Source organism: Megascapheus bottae, chromosome 1, assembly GCF_031878675.1.
Source record: "Megascapheus bottae isolate mThoBot1 chromosome 1, mThoBot2.hap1, whole genome shotgun sequence".
In the NCBI taxonomy this organism is placed as follows: domain Eukaryota; kingdom Metazoa; phylum Chordata; class Mammalia; order Rodentia; family Geomyidae; genus Megascapheus; species Megascapheus bottae.
In genome coordinates, this window is record NC_143509.1 from 32,079,024 (window position 1) to 32,096,960 (window position 17,937).

At 37.9% G+C, this 17,937-nt stretch overlaps 1 protein-coding gene and 1 pseudogene across 1 annotated transcript; one reads left to right on the plus strand and one right to left on the minus strand.

Moving 5' to 3' along the window:
* Positions 1-6,406: 6,406 nt before the first annotated feature.
* Positions 6,407-6,559, minus strand: LOC150068907 (small nucleolar RNA U3; annotated as a pseudogene).
* A 5,235-nt stretch (positions 6,560-11,794) lies between these two features.
* On the plus strand, positions 11,795-12,862 carry LOC150068908 (olfactory receptor 7E24-like). Its single transcript, XM_090330212.1, has one exon. The coding sequence runs from the start codon at positions 11,795-11,797 to the stop codon at positions 12,635-12,637; it is 843 nt and encodes a 280-aa protein (XP_090186338.1). The 3' UTR covers positions 12,638-12,862.
* The last annotated feature ends 5,075 nt before the right edge of the window (positions 12,863-17,937 follow it).

Genomic DNA, 17,937 nt, shown 5'->3' on the forward strand with positions numbered 1-17,937 from the left:
TCTGTCTGTCTGACTCTCTCTCTCTCTCTCTCTCTCTCTCTCTCTCTCTCTCTCTCTCTCTCTCTCTTTCCTCAACCTAACATAAATGCCATCTCTCTCTTTTAAAGGACAAGAGCTCTATGTCTCAGGGGAAATGAATTGTCCAGCTAAGTTCAAATCCCTCAATGTAACAGATAATGGGAACAAAATCATTAGCAAGTCAACATTTGCCTTTCACCAAAATTATCTTTCAGGAGATGAAACTCACAAAGTTTCGTCTTCTACCCTAAGGGAGCAGGTTGGCTTGCAGACTAATGAGGACAGAACAATTTATTGAATTTAATGCCCTCAGACTTGAAGAATCCCCAGAGGCCTTAGATACTTTAAATAAGTTTCCAGTACCAGCCAGGCAAACCACCAGGGAACTCCTTGAGACAGAGATTAAGAGTTTCTCCCTGTGTCATCAAGGGAAAAGCCATGGTACATGGGGGAAAAAAAAACCACCCTAAGCCCGGAAGTAGTTTTCCATGATGCAATGTGAAAGTGGGATTTGCCATTGAAGCCAGGATTAATTAGGTCATAAATGAACAGAAGGAGATGATTAGAAGGGAATATCTTTGTCACATTGAATCACTAGGGAAACAAAGAGAATATTGTCCCAAGTGTTATCTGCAAGTCTGTAAGATTCCAGGAGCTGGAAATTTCTTAATCTTCAAATCCTTGGCTTCTGTTCCACAGTTACTTAGTGTTTTAGTGATCTCACTCAGATATTTGCCTTCAATGAGTAAATCTTTCTTTTTCCTCTATCTGGTTGATATTTGGAAACAATTGCCTTAGGGCATTAGTTAGAACTACTTTAAAAGATTTGTGAGGGCTGTGTCTTAAGAGAAATCAGAATTTTCTGCCTCTAAGAACCTACAAATGCGTGCAGAGAAATCATAATATGTTGATTTTTCAGTTCATCGTAGCCCCATAGTTTTGTCTCACACCTGTATTTTTGAAATTTTCTCACATATTCAGTTTGGGAATGTGTTATCTCCTCTGATGACTTGAAATTTTCTTGCTCATAATTCTTTGCATGTTGTTAACTATTTTAATGTCTTGCATTCAATGTGATTCTCACATTGTGAAAATTGACATTATTGATGCATTTACATTTTTTCTAGTCTCAGAGTGTGTATGGCATATGCACCAATCTACACAGAATGTTTGTAGTTGGCACATAAATTACCAAATGCATTTTGGTTTCTAGTGGACTTTGTTTATTGTATTTATGTAAAAATTAAAATTAATAAAAATTGCTGATTATTAATCTGGCTCAAGCCTGTCATCCTAGCTATTCAGGAGACTGAGATCTGAGGATCACTGTTCAAAGCCAGCCCTGACACAAAACTCTTACCTCGAATTAACCATCAGAAAATAGGAAGTGGTACTGTGGCTTCAGAGTGGTAGGGCACTAGCCTTGAGCCCAAGAGCTCAGAGATAGTGCCCAGGCCCAGAGTTCAAGCCCCATAACTGACAAAAAAAGCTATTTATAATTGGATCATATTTAACTTACAGAAAGCAGTATGACTTCCTCATGGAATCTTGTTTCAACATATTGACAAAAATGACTTTAACCTTTTCCTCACCTTGAACCAATTTTATTTTTTGATCTTCCTGTCTGTTCCACTTTGTTGTTCTTCAAAACAATTGATAATCAGTATCTTTAAAGTCTTTTCATATGCAATGCTGAGCACTGAAACCCAGGATATTGAATATTCCAATGTGCTTAATCAGTATTTGATGTTTGAATATGGCTTATATCTGAAATTCCACAGTGCTTAATATGTGTCAAAATATCCCATTATACCCTATAAATATGTATAAATGCTGTATGTCAATATTTTAAGGGCAAATAACTCAAATATATATATAAATTTATGTATACATATGTATACACATATACATTTATATACATTGAAATTATACAATAGACAAAAGGCACCTCAAATGTTCAGTATCACTAATATCTTGGTACTATATTAACATCTGTGTAATGCACAGGTATATCTGAATAATTCACTAATATTTAGGTAATTCCCTAATATCTGGTTAATGCACTAATATACCTGAGTAATTCACTAACCTACCTGAGTAATTCACTAATATCTGGGTTCTACACAAATATACCTGAAAATTCACTAATCCATGGGTACTGCACTAATAGGTCTGACTAATTCACTAGTATTGGGTAATGCACTAATGCTGGATAGTGCCCTACTTACTATCTAGTTAATTCACTCATAGCTAGGCAGTGCACACTATAATGTAGCACATTATCTCCACACGGGGATGCTATTTTGTTAGGATAAAGACAAGCACTGGTATTGTGGGTAGGGTACAGATGAAAGGGATCACTTGCATGCTCTTGACATGAATGTCAATGTGTGCAGCTCTTGTAGAAAGTCATACACTACTGTACTTACAGATGATAACAGTATGTGTCAAGTATGTCCTTTATGCCAATTATGTCCCTCCACAGGTCTCTCCCATCTTGGCATCATGACTCACATCCTAACTGACAAAGAAAAGATGCCATAGATACCCAATGGAATACCACATACGTTAACAAAAGAGGAACCTTTTGTACCTGCTACCACAAGAGTACAGTTGGAGTACATTAATAGAGTATATTAAAAGAGTACATTAAAAGAAGTAAGACAGGCACAGAAAAGAAAAGAAATAATGCAGGAATTCACTTAATAGAGGAATATAAAATCGCCTTTCCATTGAATCACAGAAAAATTAATAGCACCTATTTCAGTCTACAGAGTAGGTCATTAGAGAAATGTTGGCCAAAGGGCATCGAATTTTTGTCAGACAGGATGAAACAACCGTCAATAAACCTCTTCCAAACAATTCTAAGTATAGTTAATAATGGTAAATTATAATGGAAAGAGGCAGAGATCCCATAATTAGAAAATGGGATAAAATGTTTACTGCATACATCTATCTGGTAGGGGGCAAATAGTGAAGGAAGTCACATATAGAAAGATTAAATCTTTTTTTTTTTTTTCCAGTCCTGGGCTTGAGATCAGGGCCTGAGCACTGTCCTTGGACTTTCTCAAGGCTAGAGCTCTACCACTTGAGCCTCAGCACCAATTCCAGCTTTTTTCTATATATGTGGTACCCAGGAATCGAATGCGGGTCTTCATGCATGCTAGGCAAGCACTTTAACCACTAGGCCAAACTCCCGGCTCTAGAAAGATTAAATCTTGTCTTGGTGTCACTATTAATTTTTTTTTGCCAGTCCTGGCCCTTGAAATCAGGGACTGGGCACTGTCCTTGGGCTTTTTTAAGGCTAGGGCTCTACCACTTGAGCCACAGCACCATTTCTGGCTTTTTCTATGGATGTGGCAACGAGGAATCGAACCTGGCTTTGTGCATGCTAGGCAAGCACTCTACCACTAGACTATGCTTGCTCCCAGTCCCTGTCAGTATTATTAATATTTACAAATCGTTGTACCAGTGGGGTTTCAATTCAAGGTGTCAGTTTATGAGAGCCATGCCTCTTGATCAGTGTCACCTGTACAGACACAGGGAGCAACTCAAGTGGCAGTTTCACCAGAAATGGTGGGACAAAGAGTGAACTAATTCAGCCACAATATTCACTGGACACTGTTGAAATTGAACTATGCAATTTATGGGGGAAGGGATAGGGAGAGGAAAACTGGGAGACAATGAGGGAGGAGGTGATGTGGGGCACTTCACATCAAGGGTAAAAGGCCTATCTCATGGCCCAGTGCTCACTTCCTGGTTTTGGAGATCCAACCTGCCTGTCTCCTGGTTGGGAGGTTTGGCTATGGTTTGTGATGTAAAATAAGGCTACCTCGAACCCATGGATTGGCCCCACCGCCCTCTCTGACCACACCTACCTCCCCCGTCCTACCTGCTTTTATGTTAATAGACAATCCTGCTTCTTACTTTAGCCCCTGGTATCTTCCCATTAACGGAGTCTGCGGTGACATTCTCCCTGGCGCATCTGTGTCTTCCCTCTGGAGAAGGGATGGCTGGGTGAAGGCGGCCAGCTGGCCCTATCCTTTCTCAGCCTCCTCTTAGTCGGGGTGTGTTCTCTTTGCCCTTCCTGCTGGTCAGGAAGGGCAAAGAGTGCTAAAAACCCCGACAAGGTGACACTTCAAAAAGACATGTACTCATTCCCTGATTTATGTAATTATAACTCCTCAGTATATCACCATTACAATATTTTTAAAAAAAGAACTGGTGGCATTGATGAATTTTATTGGTGTGAACATTATCTCTAAAATCTCTAATTGAAAAAATAAATGGTTTTAAATGTTTTAAAAAAGAAATAAAGAAAAAGAATAGCAGGGATGGGATGTAGCTCAGTGGCAAATTGCTTGCCAAGAAAATGCAACGTCCTGGGTTAGATCCCCAGTGCCAAAAAAAGACAAGACAAAAAAAATACAGTTAAAAAAATTCAACAGAAAATGAGATGCATACCTGACTTGATTCCTGGGTACACAAAAAGCTTTTTCATGGTTACCCATTTTCTGTTCTATTCCTTCCTCCAGTAATACAGTCTTAGAGCTCTCTCTCTCTCTCTCTCTCTCTCTCTCTCTCTCTCTCTCTCTCTCTCTCTCTCTCTCTCTCTCTCTCTCTCTCTCTCTCTCTCTCTCTCTCTCTCTCCTTCTCTCTTTCATTCCTGTTCCATAATATGCCTACTCTTCCAGACTTCCAGACTTTTGTGTGTGCTATTCCTGGAGCTTGAACTTGGGGCCTGGGCACTGTTCCTGAATTTTGTCACTCAAGTTTTACTGTACATTTATTTTTAAAGAAAAAGAAAATAGAAGCCAGACAAACTCAGGTTTTCCTGGCAAATAAGTTCAAATCTTTGTCGTGTCTGATATTATAATCTTCCTTCTGTATATTTTTTAATTGAAGTTATTTCTATGTGCCTTGTGTTGTGTACTTTGATTAGATACTACCAATTCATGCACAAACTCTTTCTTAATCCAAGACGAAAACTGATATTGAGGAAAATTTTTTACTCTATAGGGTAAAACCTAAGGAAGTTCTATTTCATAAGTTTTATCATTACAATTCTTTAAACTCATTTCTCAAAGTTCATAGTAGTTTGATGTAATTTAGTGATAGTGACTCTGAAATTCATATAAGAAATTTAATGTTATGGGTCCCAAAATGTCTCGCAATATTTGTTATATGGCAAGAGTATTCGGAAAAATGAAGTAGCTAATACATAATATTCTTTGTATAACAGGGAATAGAAATTATTTATGGATTAACTGTGTCTTGGCATTCTTCACCTACCTGGTCTTTCTTGGAATAAAATATGTATCCTTGGGGTTTAAGATCCAAGCTGCAGAATAATCTTGACCATCTGGTTCCACTAAGGGTAATGTCAGACTGAAAATACGACAATATGAAGTAAAAGAACTTTTTAATCCTCAGCACAACTCTGTATGTTATTGCAGTTCTATTAACACATATGTATGTCAATAAGTGTAAAAGAGTTGGGCGATTCAGTAAGGCTGAACAGCTACATACGGTCAGTCAATATAAATTCCTGACAGTGGTGAAATAAGAAAATTAGGAGCGGGAAGGAATCACTGCATCACCTGTTTTGACAAAGAAAACTCACATTGATAAATTCTGTGCATGTACTTGAAAATCCTAGGGTTTCATACATTCATTTTCCAGTTTTTAATGAATCAATTCTAAGACTGGAAGTGGAAAAATATACATCTCAAATACAATGTATGTCTTTCCATCCAAATTATTTATTTTTTAGTTCTTGTTAGTAAGAATAAACAAATCACAATGGAAATTAAACTAAAAAGAATGAAATGTGAAATGGAAGACTTAGATAAGGACTTCCTTTGCTTTTGGAGAATAGTTCAGAGAGAAAAGAATGAACACTATAAAATTACAGAAGTCTTTTGCAGTAGATACTATGCCTCTCTTAGGCATTAAGACATTTCTATTCATGACCTCAATTTAGCCATATTTTCACTCTTTACAAAAATCGGTTCTTCCAGTAAAAACAGGATTATATCATTACATTAATTTTTAAATTGTATCACTAAGAATGTATTTATACAGACCAATATCTAACCTTTTAATGTTCTGCACAATAGATTTGAATCACTGGAATGAAGAACTGTTAGAAAAGCATCATTCAAATGAAATGTGATTTGGTAGTCAGTATTCCTATTTTGCAGATAAAGGGTTCCATGGGCAAACCCCGGATTCCTTGTGGTTTCATCGATCAAGAGAACATTTCTGAGCAGCTTCTGAAAAAACATTTCTTAATTAGTTGATCACAGATCTTGGGTCTCCACTCCTCATTATGGCACTGCCAGAGACAATCATGTTAGCACCTGCCTCTGCACATTTATGCACCATGTCAGGCCCCACTCCACCATCAACTTCTGTATGTAAAGATGGAAACTGGGACCTCAACCAGTGGACCTTTGGCATCATATCTTCAATACTCTACACAATCAGTGGAGTTTCTCTAGTAACATCCTATAGAAATGATCCCTGAAAGTATAGTCTTGCAAATGGATATTTTTAATGAAGGTCATACATGTCAGTGTATCCAGTGCCACAGAAATATGTGGTGCAAGTCATACTTTTTTAATTTGAATTTTGCCCTAATAATTTTTTTAGTAGTTTATTTTTTTATTTTTTTTAAATTTTTTTTATTGTAATTAGTAAAAGGGTTACATGATATTTGCCAGATAGAAGGTGCATTAATTCACATACATTGAGGTGCCTTAATTCACATACATTGATACCCTTTCACATATCTTGGTACCCATTTCCCTCCCCCCCCACAACCCCCACCAGTCTTGGTTTTCCCCCCTTCCCTATCAAATTTCAAATATCCAAATACAAATAAATTCAATATATCAGATAACAAAGTGAGATACTATACCAATATAAGATAACCAAGGGACAGCAAAGGAGATGAGAGACAACATAGTACATTAAGGACAACAATCATTCATTATATGGCTTTTGTGTCAATATCCTGGAGGTCCTTTCAATTAGCTTCACATTATATGGCCTTATGTATCAAGATTTTGCTCTATTGCAGATCTCTGCTAGTAGATCCCAAGGTTTCTACTGATTATGACGAATGAGGGAAACCATTGAGCCTAAGTTCCTTTAAGTCTGGCTTACTTCACTTAATATGATTTTTTCTAAGTCTTTCCATTTCCTAACAAATGGGGCGATGTCATTCTTTCTGACAGCAGCATAGAATTCCATTGTGTACAAATACCACAACTTGTTGATCCACTCATCAACTGAGGGACATCTAGGTTGGTTCCATATGTTTGCTATGGTGAATAGTGCTGCAATGAATATTGTTGTGCTAGTGGATTTAGTATGTCCTTGTTTCTGGATGGTTGGGTAAATGCCAAGTAGTGGAACTGCTGGGTCATAGGGGAGTTCTATGTTTAGCCTTTTGAGGCACTGCCACACTGCTTTCCATAGTGGTTGAACGAGTTTGCACTCCCACCAACAGTGTAGTAGTGATCTCTCCTGGAAACATCCCCTCCAGCATCTGTTATTATTTGTTTTCCTGATCCTGGCCATTCTAACTGGAGTGAGGTGGAATCTTAGAGTTGTTTTGATTTGCATTTCTTTTATGACCAGAGATGTTGAGCATTTCTTCATGTGTCTATAGGACATTTTTGTTTCTTCTTCAGAGAAGACTCTCTTTAAGTCTTTGGCCCATCTTTTAATGGGATGGTTGTTACTTTGGAGGTTAGTTTTGGAGTGATTCAATTTTTTGAGTTGTTGATATATTTTAGATATGAGGCCTTTGTCCGTTGTTTGGTTGGTGAAGATCTTCTCCCACTCTGTAGGCTTCCTGATTAGTTTACTAGCTATGTCCTTTGCCTTAATAATTTTATCATGTTAAGTGAATTAAGTGGGAACCAGAAGACATGTATTTGCTGTTTTCTTTCATATGTGAAAGTAGCAAACAGATGACACAGATACAGAATATGGCTCTTGAGAAACAGTAAGGCACCGGGTGCCTGTGGCTTGGGCCTGTAATCCAGCTTTATGGGAGGCTGAGATCTGAGGAACATAGTTCAAAACCATCCTGGGCTGGAAATCCTGTGAGACTCTTATCTCCAGGTAACCATGACAAACTGAAAGTGGAGCAGTGGTTCAAGTGGCACTAGTTTTGAGCAGAAAACTCAGGGGTGGCTGCCAGTTTCTGATTTCATGCTTCAGGACTAGTATAAGAAATGAAGAGAAAGAAAGAAGGAAAAAAAGAAAGGAAGGAAGGCAGGAAAGAAAGAGAGAGAGGAAGAAAGGAAGGAAGGAAGGAAGGAAGGAAGGAAGGAAAGAAGGAAGGAAGGAAAGAAAGAAGAAAAGAAGGAAGGAAGTAAAAGGAAGGAGGGAAGAAGGAAGGAAATGAGTCACTGGTAGGGGGTGAGTATGAGTGTTAAACATGATTAAAACAACTTATTCAAAATAAACTTACTATGTTTAATTTTTTTTGCCAGTCCTGGGCTTGATCTCAGGGCCTGAGCACTGTCCTTGGATTTTCTTAAGGCTAGAGCTCTACCACTTGAGCCACAGTGCCACTTCCGGCCTTTTTCTATGTATGTGGCACCAAGGAATAGAACCTTGGTCTTTGTGCATGCTAGGCAAGTACTCTACCACTAGGCCAAACTCCTGGTCCAAACTTACTATTTTAGAAAATGTTTATTCATGAATTTCTAAGAAGGAAAATACATTTTTAAAAAATAGTTTACACTAATGATTTCTAAGGACAGGAATATTCACAATAATTCAAATATTTTTTTAAAGTGTTAGTTCCACCTGTGAGGACAGATCTCTAGCCTTGATTTGACTCACAAGATTATTGGGGCATTCATGTTTCTTCCCTTTTCCATCCTCCTCTATTAATGTTAAAAAGTCCTTAGAGAGTGGGATATCCTGAATCAAATCTGGGTAATTACAACCTTTGTGCTTTGAGCATTCAAGACCATATTATAATCAATAGCCAGCATGTCCCTCTCTGGCCATCTGTTTGGTTTGACGTCCTAACTGTGTCTCTTCCTTCTTGGGTCTTCTGTATTCTAAACTTATATTCAGCCCTGTGTCCATATTAACCCTACTGATGGAGAATAAGGCTTCCTTAGATGTCGTGATGTAAGTGAATATTGGATCCTCATTCTTTAAACCATAGAATAAATCAGTCCATGCTGTGGAGCTAAACTTGTTGGACAGACTATAAGAAAATATTCTTTCCTTTTCATCAGGACACATAAGTCATTTGCAAAGACAGATGAGAGAGAAAATAAGATATTAATCACAGCCTGCATAAGAACTTAAAAAGTTGTTTTTTTCCTTAGAAAGGCAAAGTCAACGTTCAGCAAAATAGAACATCAGAAAGTGGGTACTGAAAGGGTTAGAGGGGTGTGTGTGTGTCAAAGGGAATATGGTAGACAAATGAAGAGGAGAGGAAAGGGTAGAATGTAGTCAAGAATCCAATGTATAGTGTACAAAATTAAGAAGCATGAGGGAAGGAGTGGGCTGGGAGGGAGGGATGAGAATGTTGAAAATGGCAACACAACTATCATGTATTCATAAACTGCTTTGTTAAATGACAGCTCCTTTCTACAGCTACCTAAAGATCATTTTAACACATTTAAAAGCAATACAAGAAACCTATTCAACCATAAAAAATGATATTTTTTGCTGATGGTAGTAATTGATACCCCAGAAACCTAACTGAAGATTTTTTGACCTCTTTCCTTCAACTGTAGTTCTGCTTCCCATAAACATTTAGATCACAACAGAAAAATGGGTATCACAAGATTGTTTTCTGAGCACTCCCCCCCCCCACAAAGTGTTTATAGATGATAGTACTATGGGGAAGGCAGAGGAGGGGGAGGATAAGAAGAGAAAAGCATCTCGAATCACTGAGAGTCCAGATCTGAGTTGCATGGTGCATAGATTCTTTCAAGCCATATATTTGAGTAGGTCGTAACTGGCATCTTATGATGGTTTTGTATGAAAAAAATCCCAGCACAACATTTCAATGAAATAATGCCACGTTTAGATTCTTTTAAATGTGAAATTTAGGATAGAATAGAGGTTCTGAGGAAAAAGGCCTTCCAGACAGGGTTGGTTTTTCCCCCCCCACAACAAACTCAACTACTCATTTCATTTTCCTGTCACTGTGGGAGGAGAACCCTTTCTCACAGGCATGCTTCTGTGTGGAGGAATTCCTGGAAGTTCACACAGTGGGTTGGTGTGTGGTACATGCTGTTAAGAAAAATATCTGGGATTTGGGGAGTTCACAGTTTTGGAGCTGTCTGTACACTCTACCATTTTTATGAACAACCCTCTCTTTCTCAAAGGACCATGAGGGAATCTTCTAGTACATTTACCATGTTAAAAACAAACAGATCAAATTTTATTATTCAGTGACACAATATTTGACACCTTGGTGTGATTTTACAGTGTGGTTACAATTTTTATGATTTTTATAATTACAATGATAATTGTTTTGTAGTACAATCCAAAATAAGCTATTTGAAACATGTAGATGATTTGTAGTAAAATAGAGTATATATCCATTATTGGAAAACAAACAACAAACCCTCCCCTCACATAATTTGGGGTGATTCTTGCTCTCATAATAAAAGAGAGACACACAATTGTCTTGCAAATATCATCTTAATAATTAACTTGCAAGAAAAATATAGTATCCCCTCCACCCGAGTCAAGTAATTCTGTTCAGCTTCTAAATTAACTGAAGTTAGCTGTTATGTGTTTCAATGAGAGTTTTAAATCCAAATGCTGAAGTAAACTGGTAAGTACTAGGGACAACAACAAGAGTTGTGATGACTCTTATCTAAAAGAGCTGTAGGCGATATATATATATATGGATATATATATATATATATATATCCATGAACATTTATAACAGTACTTGCCTCAGGTGAATGTGTGTGCAGGTGAAAAGATCAGGTAGAATTGTTTTTAAAATCCAGTTTCATAGGTGCTTACTAGTTTACGAGTCATGGAGTCATGGAAACACTTGCTGTATAACAAATATCATTAAGTGTTTATGTTTTCAAAATACCATACATTTTATTCTATATAATTGGGGAAGTAAAACACTGATTCACTTTGGGTAGCCCAGTGTTTCAACTGGTGGAGGCAAGAGCAATGTGAATTCAAGGCTAACCCAGATAATGTTAGCTAGATTCTATCTCTGAAACAAGATAGGAACTGAGAGAATGGGGCTCAAGAGGTAAAGCATTTTCCCAGGATATATCCGATTTGCATTCAACCTTCAATCACACACAAAATGTCATGAATAAATAGAAAATCTATCCTGAAATATTTTAAAAGACTAAAATACATTATATAAAATATTAAAAATCAATATTCTTAAGACTGGCATAACAAGTGGTTTTTGTGTGCACATATGTTAAATATCCTAGTTTTGGTCTTAGGCTAGAGTAATGGGATATTAAAAATATTCACAAGATGGAAAACCCACTGGTCTAAGCAATCATTTGAGATGAGCATAATTAAATCCAGGACCACACAAATTCTAGGCAAGTGTTCTACCATTGAGCCATGCCACAATCATATTGATTAACTAGCTTCCTTTTACTTTTTATTCCCTTGATGAAAAGGTGTCCAAGCAAGACAACCACAGAATGGAACACGCGTCTCAGAATTCCATCTCCTCGGTCTTTCTGAGGATCCAGATCTACAGCCTTTCCTGTTTGGGCTCTTCCTGTCCATGTATCTGATCACTGTATTTGGAAATCTGCTCATCATCCTGACCATCAGCTCTGACCCCCACCTCCACACCCCCATGTACTTCGTCCTGTCCACCCTGTCCTCTGTGGATATCTGTTTCATTTCCACCACCGTCCCAAATCTGGTTGTGGATATCTGGCTTCACAGCTGGGTCATCAGTCATGCCGGCTGTCTGACACAGATGTCAATTTATATCCTCTTCGCAACGATGGATGACATGGTTCTGACTGTGATGGCCTATGACCGCTTTGTGGCCATCTGTCACCCCTTACATTACACAGTCCTCATGAGCCCTCGCCTGTGCTGGTTCCTAGTTTGCACGTGTCTTTCTGCCAGCATTGTGAACTCCCAGCTACACAATCTGTTTGTCTTACAGTTCACCAGCTTCCCAGAGGTAGAAGTCACCAATTTCTTCTGTGACCCTTCCCACGTCGTGAATCTGGTCTGTTCCGACACCTTCTCCAAGAACATGGTGAAATATTTTGCAGTTGGCATCTTTGGTTTTTCCCCTGTCTTAGCGATTGTTTTTTCTTACTATAAAATCATAGCATCCATTCTCAAAATATCATCCTCAAGTGCAAGATGCAAAGCCTTCTCCACCTGTGGCTCTCACCTGTCAGCTGTTTGCTTATTTTATGGAACAAGCATCGGTGTGTACCTTGGTTCAGGTATGATGGAATCTCCTAGAAAGATTGTAGTTGCCTCAGTCATTTACACTGTAGTTAACCCGATGCTGAATCCATTCATCTACAGCCTAAGGAACAGAGATATGAAACAAGCCCTCAATCGAATCCACAGAAGAAAATTTTTCTTCAGGACCTAAAAAAATTTGTTGAACTGTACCATGATAAAGTTAGAAAAATAAGTGCCTAGGCTGCTAAATCCAGCTTCTCAGGTCATACTAATTTAGGGTTTAATAGCTTTAATGGCATCATGGTAGAAAGTCAATGGTCAATATTGGTTATGTAAAAAATAGGTAAATTTGGGCTGGGATGTAGCTCAGTGGCAAAGCGCTTGCCTGGCAAGTATAACGTCCTGGGTTCGATCCCCAATGGCCCCCCCCCCAAAAAAAACAAAAAATGGGTAGATTTGATTGTATATAGAGATTCCCTCCTTGAGTACTTATTTGTTAAATATGTCATTTGAAATATAATGTAAAAATCAATGCTAATAAATTCTTTAATAAAAATGAATAAACAAAAAATAAAAAAGTTAAAAAATGGGTAGATTTGAGATGATTTTTTTTCCTTTCCTCAAGAATTGGGAGAAAGTTTAGTTTGGGAAAATTAAACATTTTGGAGATATATCCTTGTTACTGCTGCACTAAAATGTGAGTGTATTTAATACATTAGGTTGCACATTTGAGAATTGTGCATAGCATAAATGCTTCAAAGTTTATTTCTTTACATTTCTTTATTGCCACTGTAAAGGTGACGTACGGGGGCGGAGGTATAGTGACATAGGTCAGATAAACAATGTCACCTCTTCCCTCTCTTCTCTCATAACTTTTCCCTCATGTCCCCACCCACAAATCGTAGGGTTCATTTTCCACATAGTGTTCAGTGAGTACCACTGCTGCATTTATTCACTCCTTGTTCCATCTTTGCATTGTCTCCCCCTCACTCTCACAAAGACAGACAGACAAAGGAACATACAAGACAAAATAAAAGAACACAAAAACATCAACAAAGGAAAGAAAACTCTTGTTTCCATTCCCTCATGTACATTTGGATAAGTATCATTTTTTTGTGATTAGAGGCATATAGTTCTTGCACCTTAGTGATCTGCTCCTAAGTATGTCTTCCTTTGCTCTCACTGTGTGCGAATGCCCAGAGATCTGTATAATTTATCATGTTCTAGTGTATTCTTTTTCTTTTACCACTCAGTGTGTTTACTTGAAAATTTACTGTTGCAGTGATACAACTGGAAATAAATGGCAAATGAGGTTTAGAAGAAGCAAGAAATTGAAAAAAAATGATTGGTACATGCAGAGTTCCTCTCAAGTAGAGAAATGATTAAAAAACTTTTGTGAGTATTTCCTTTCTTCTTCTCCCACCATTGAATGTGAGCAGGTCATTTGACTCTGTACTTGCGTTGTAGCATCTCTGTGGTGGCATGTGGTCACAGGAATGTCAACAATCAACTTGTACCTCCAGCCCTTCAATTGGCTGATACCGAGTCCAGTGACCACCATGGGTGTGTCTCTTGTATTAGTGTCTGTTTCAGTGAGTTCCTACCAAGACTACGTTCATTTCAGCCCTGAGGGTAGAGCCTGAACTTTCCCTGGGAACCAGACAGTAGACAGATGGATATCAGTTTCCCCACTGCTTCATGATGAAACATCAGTAGTGCTATCTAAAAGATCCAGTGCTGAAGGAAAGGGCGATGGAGGAAAAAACCATTGAAACCCTTGTATCCTCATTGCCAGTACAATTGTGTAGTTTGTGAAGCCAGATGAGAGTGAGCTACTCTATTGAATTTCGGTTGCAAAGATTGCAATGTGATCCACTAAATACATGAATTATGTCCAGAGAAATGCAGATTAAAACTGTATTGGGATTGTACCTTCATCAAATAATGGCTGTCCACAGAACAAATAACAAATCCTGGAGAGGATACAGGAATACTCTTACCCACTGTTGCTAGGAATGCAAACAAGTTCAGTTTCTGTGGAAAATCACATGGCTATTTCTCAAGAACAATTAAAAATTAAAACTAGTATTTCCTAGAAGTTAGAACCATGCCATTTCTGATTATATTCCCCGCCCCAGATAAAAGTCAACTTACCATAGAGGTACCTGGATGTACATGTTTATCAATATGCTATTCAGAACAGCCAAACCATGGAGCTGGCCTAAGTATCTGACAAAGGATGAAGGTGATAAAGGATATATGGTTCATACACATAAGGAGTTTTTCTCAGCCATTCAAACGACATGTTTTCTCTCATGTAGGATGGAGACAACAGTCATCATCATCAAAATTGTTAGGAGAAGGAGGAGGAGGAAAATGAAAATGAGAAAGAAGACTCAGTAATATAAAAGTGGGATTTCAGGGGAGTAGTGGGTAAAGGAATTGGGAAAAGGAGAAGGTGATTTGGGGTGAATAGGAGTCAAATTATATATATATATATATATATGCACACATATAGGTATATATCTCAAAATGAAGCCCAGTAAAATTTCAGAATAAAGGTGAGACATAGGAGCTATAACTTAAAACAGAAAAAGTAAGAGAGGTATTGATGTTGATGAAAGTAAAATATGAATATGTGGAAATGCAATGAAGCCTCCTTGTACAATTATTATGCCCTAATCATTTTTTTCTATATCTGGCTCCATCTGTGTCTCCTCCTCTGTGGTTGTATAGATCAGAAAATTCCTCTTGTGACTTTGCCACCATATCAATCCTTTAAAAAAGACCCAAATTATGCTCATGTAACTGATTTTGAATCTATAATTCTTGGCCATGACCCTGTAGAAAAATATCTCAGCTTAGTGTTGAAGAAGAGGATGGATGTAATATTGCTTATTCCAAGCTTTGTTTCTTCATCATACGGAAAACATGATAGATCAGTTATTTTAATGGAAGATGCCATTATTTAGAGAGTCAGTTATAAAGATTATGAATTTTATGTATCATTTTTCATTGTGGTAGGACTAAATCACATATAATATTTGGTGTCTACCCATCACATTCTCCCTCCCATCCATGTTTTTCGATTCTCTGCAGAAAATACGGCATTCAAAATGGTTTCCTAAGCATTCCATAAGGATAACGAAGGTCATAAGAAGTTCCATAACATGGATGTCAGTTACCATATATAGTGAATGTTTTGTGAAAATGTGATGAGACCCAGCTGCAGACCAAGGGGTTCCACATAGCTAGTCTTGTTTCATGTGCTTTGCTTCCAAGTCCTTAACACGGGTGTGTGTGTGTGTGTGTGTGTGTGCGTGTGTGTGTGTGTGTGTGTGTGTGTGTGTGTGTGGTATGTTAATACTGGGGCTTGAACCCAAGGCCTGAATACTCTTCTTATCTTTTTTTGCCCAATGCTGGCACTCTCCCTCTTGGGCCATACCTCCACTTCTGACTTTTTGCTGGTTGACTGGACCTAAGAGTCTTGTAGACTTTCTTGCTCAGATTGGCTTCAAATCTCCATTTCAGCCTCTTGGGTAGAGCCCAGATTTTCCTATTTCTTTGAATTTAACCATGTTGTAGTTCTTTGAGAAGTTAAGAAGGAAGCAATGTTTGTAACGAGCTGATTTTGAACACAAGGCAAGTAACATAGTCAGGATGGTCATAGCAGCTTATCTGTGGCCTTGTGAAAACCCAGACTATTATTTATTTTCCCTGCCAATCCAGGAGAAGATCCCCTTTCTAGCCACCTTCCTTTTGGAAATACGTATAAAGTACAGAAAAAAGCAGTAGAAGGGGCAGCTTGTCCATGATAAGGAAAGCCACAGGCTTCACAGAAAGAATGGATGTGGTAATTCAGTACAGACATCTATCATCACTGAAGACTCTACTTCCATATCCTTGCTGATGGTTGTAGCCCTCATTATCTCTCAAAAGGAAATCTTGATTCTCTTCCTATTTAAAAAACTAGAGAGGTTTAAGCCAGTTACTGATAGCTCACACCTGCCATTCTAGCTTATTTACATATCCTGAAAAATTACACATATTTGATGTATAATAATACATTGTCCGGGCATTGTAATTCTGTAAGGTTTAAATCTGACTGGTTTATCTTTCATTATCCAATCAGCTATGTTTTTGATAGTGAAAATTCTTCACATCAGTTTCATGTTTTTCAGATACACAATATATCATCATCATGTATTATTCTCATGAGGAGGTACCGTGAGGCTCTTGAACTCACTCCTCCAATTGACATGGAATTTTCTATCTGTTGACCACCATTTCTCTAGCATCTTTCCCACAGATACTTGGCTATCTGGTAGCCATAGCCTGCAATCTATTTCTTTTCTTGCTTCTTCCTTCCTTCCTTCCTTCCTTCCTTCCTTATTTCCTTCCTTCCTGCTTTCTAATTTCTGCCTTTCTGCCATTCCTCCTTTTCTTCATCTTCCTCCTCTTACACTTCTTCCTCTATGGTTCCCTCCTTCCTAATTCCTCCCTCTCTCCTCTGTCCTCCCCCTGGCCTGGAACCTGTCTGTCTGAATACCTGACAATACATGTTACTGTTGCCAAACAACATTTAGAATGCAAAACAAAAAAATTAAAATTCAAGCCAGGCACAGTGGTTCATGCCTATAATCCTAGCCACCCACAGAGGAGGCTGAGATCTGAGGTTCATAGTTCAAAGTTAGCCCAGGCACTAAAAACTCCATGAGACTCTTATCTCTTATTAATCACCAGAAAACCAGAAGTGGTGCTGTGGCTCAAGGGGCAGGGCGATAGACTTGAGCTGAAAGCTCAGGGACAATGCTCAGGCCTTGAGTTCAAGACCCATGACCAACAGGAAAAATTTTATAATGTAGTCATATGCAAGTGATTAATAATTGTGATCCTCACTACTCAGGAGGCTGAGATGTGAGAATCTCAATAAAAAGCTCAGTCTTGACTAGAGACTCTGTGAAACTCTATCTCTAAAATATTTACCAAAAATCCTAAAGTAGAGATAGAACACTAACTAACCTTGAATCAAAAAGCTCACAGACTGTGCCCAGGCCTCTGAGCTCAAGCCTCCACATTGGCATACAAAAACTAATATTGCTAAGCATGTGAACATACCAGAAATTACACACTTTATAAGTTGATAATAAAATGATTTGCTATTTTATACAATGAATAAAACTTAATGACTGTCCATACTTAGAGGGATTCACAAATAGATTGGCAACATCTGAAAAAGTAAAAGGGATAAAAGTCCACACTTTTGCATAATTAAACAAATATTGTAAAGTGATAAGTCATTCCTGCCTTCATGGTGTTGATAATTTCCTTGAAGTTCTTTTTTACAATATCATCATGTATTGGGGGAACATAATGGAATGGAGTTATAAAACTAAGAGGTCATCAAGATTATCAGAAAAATCTTCTTTTCATGAGGACAAAGACCATATAACAATTTACAAAATGGGCTTTACAGATCACAACTTTTGT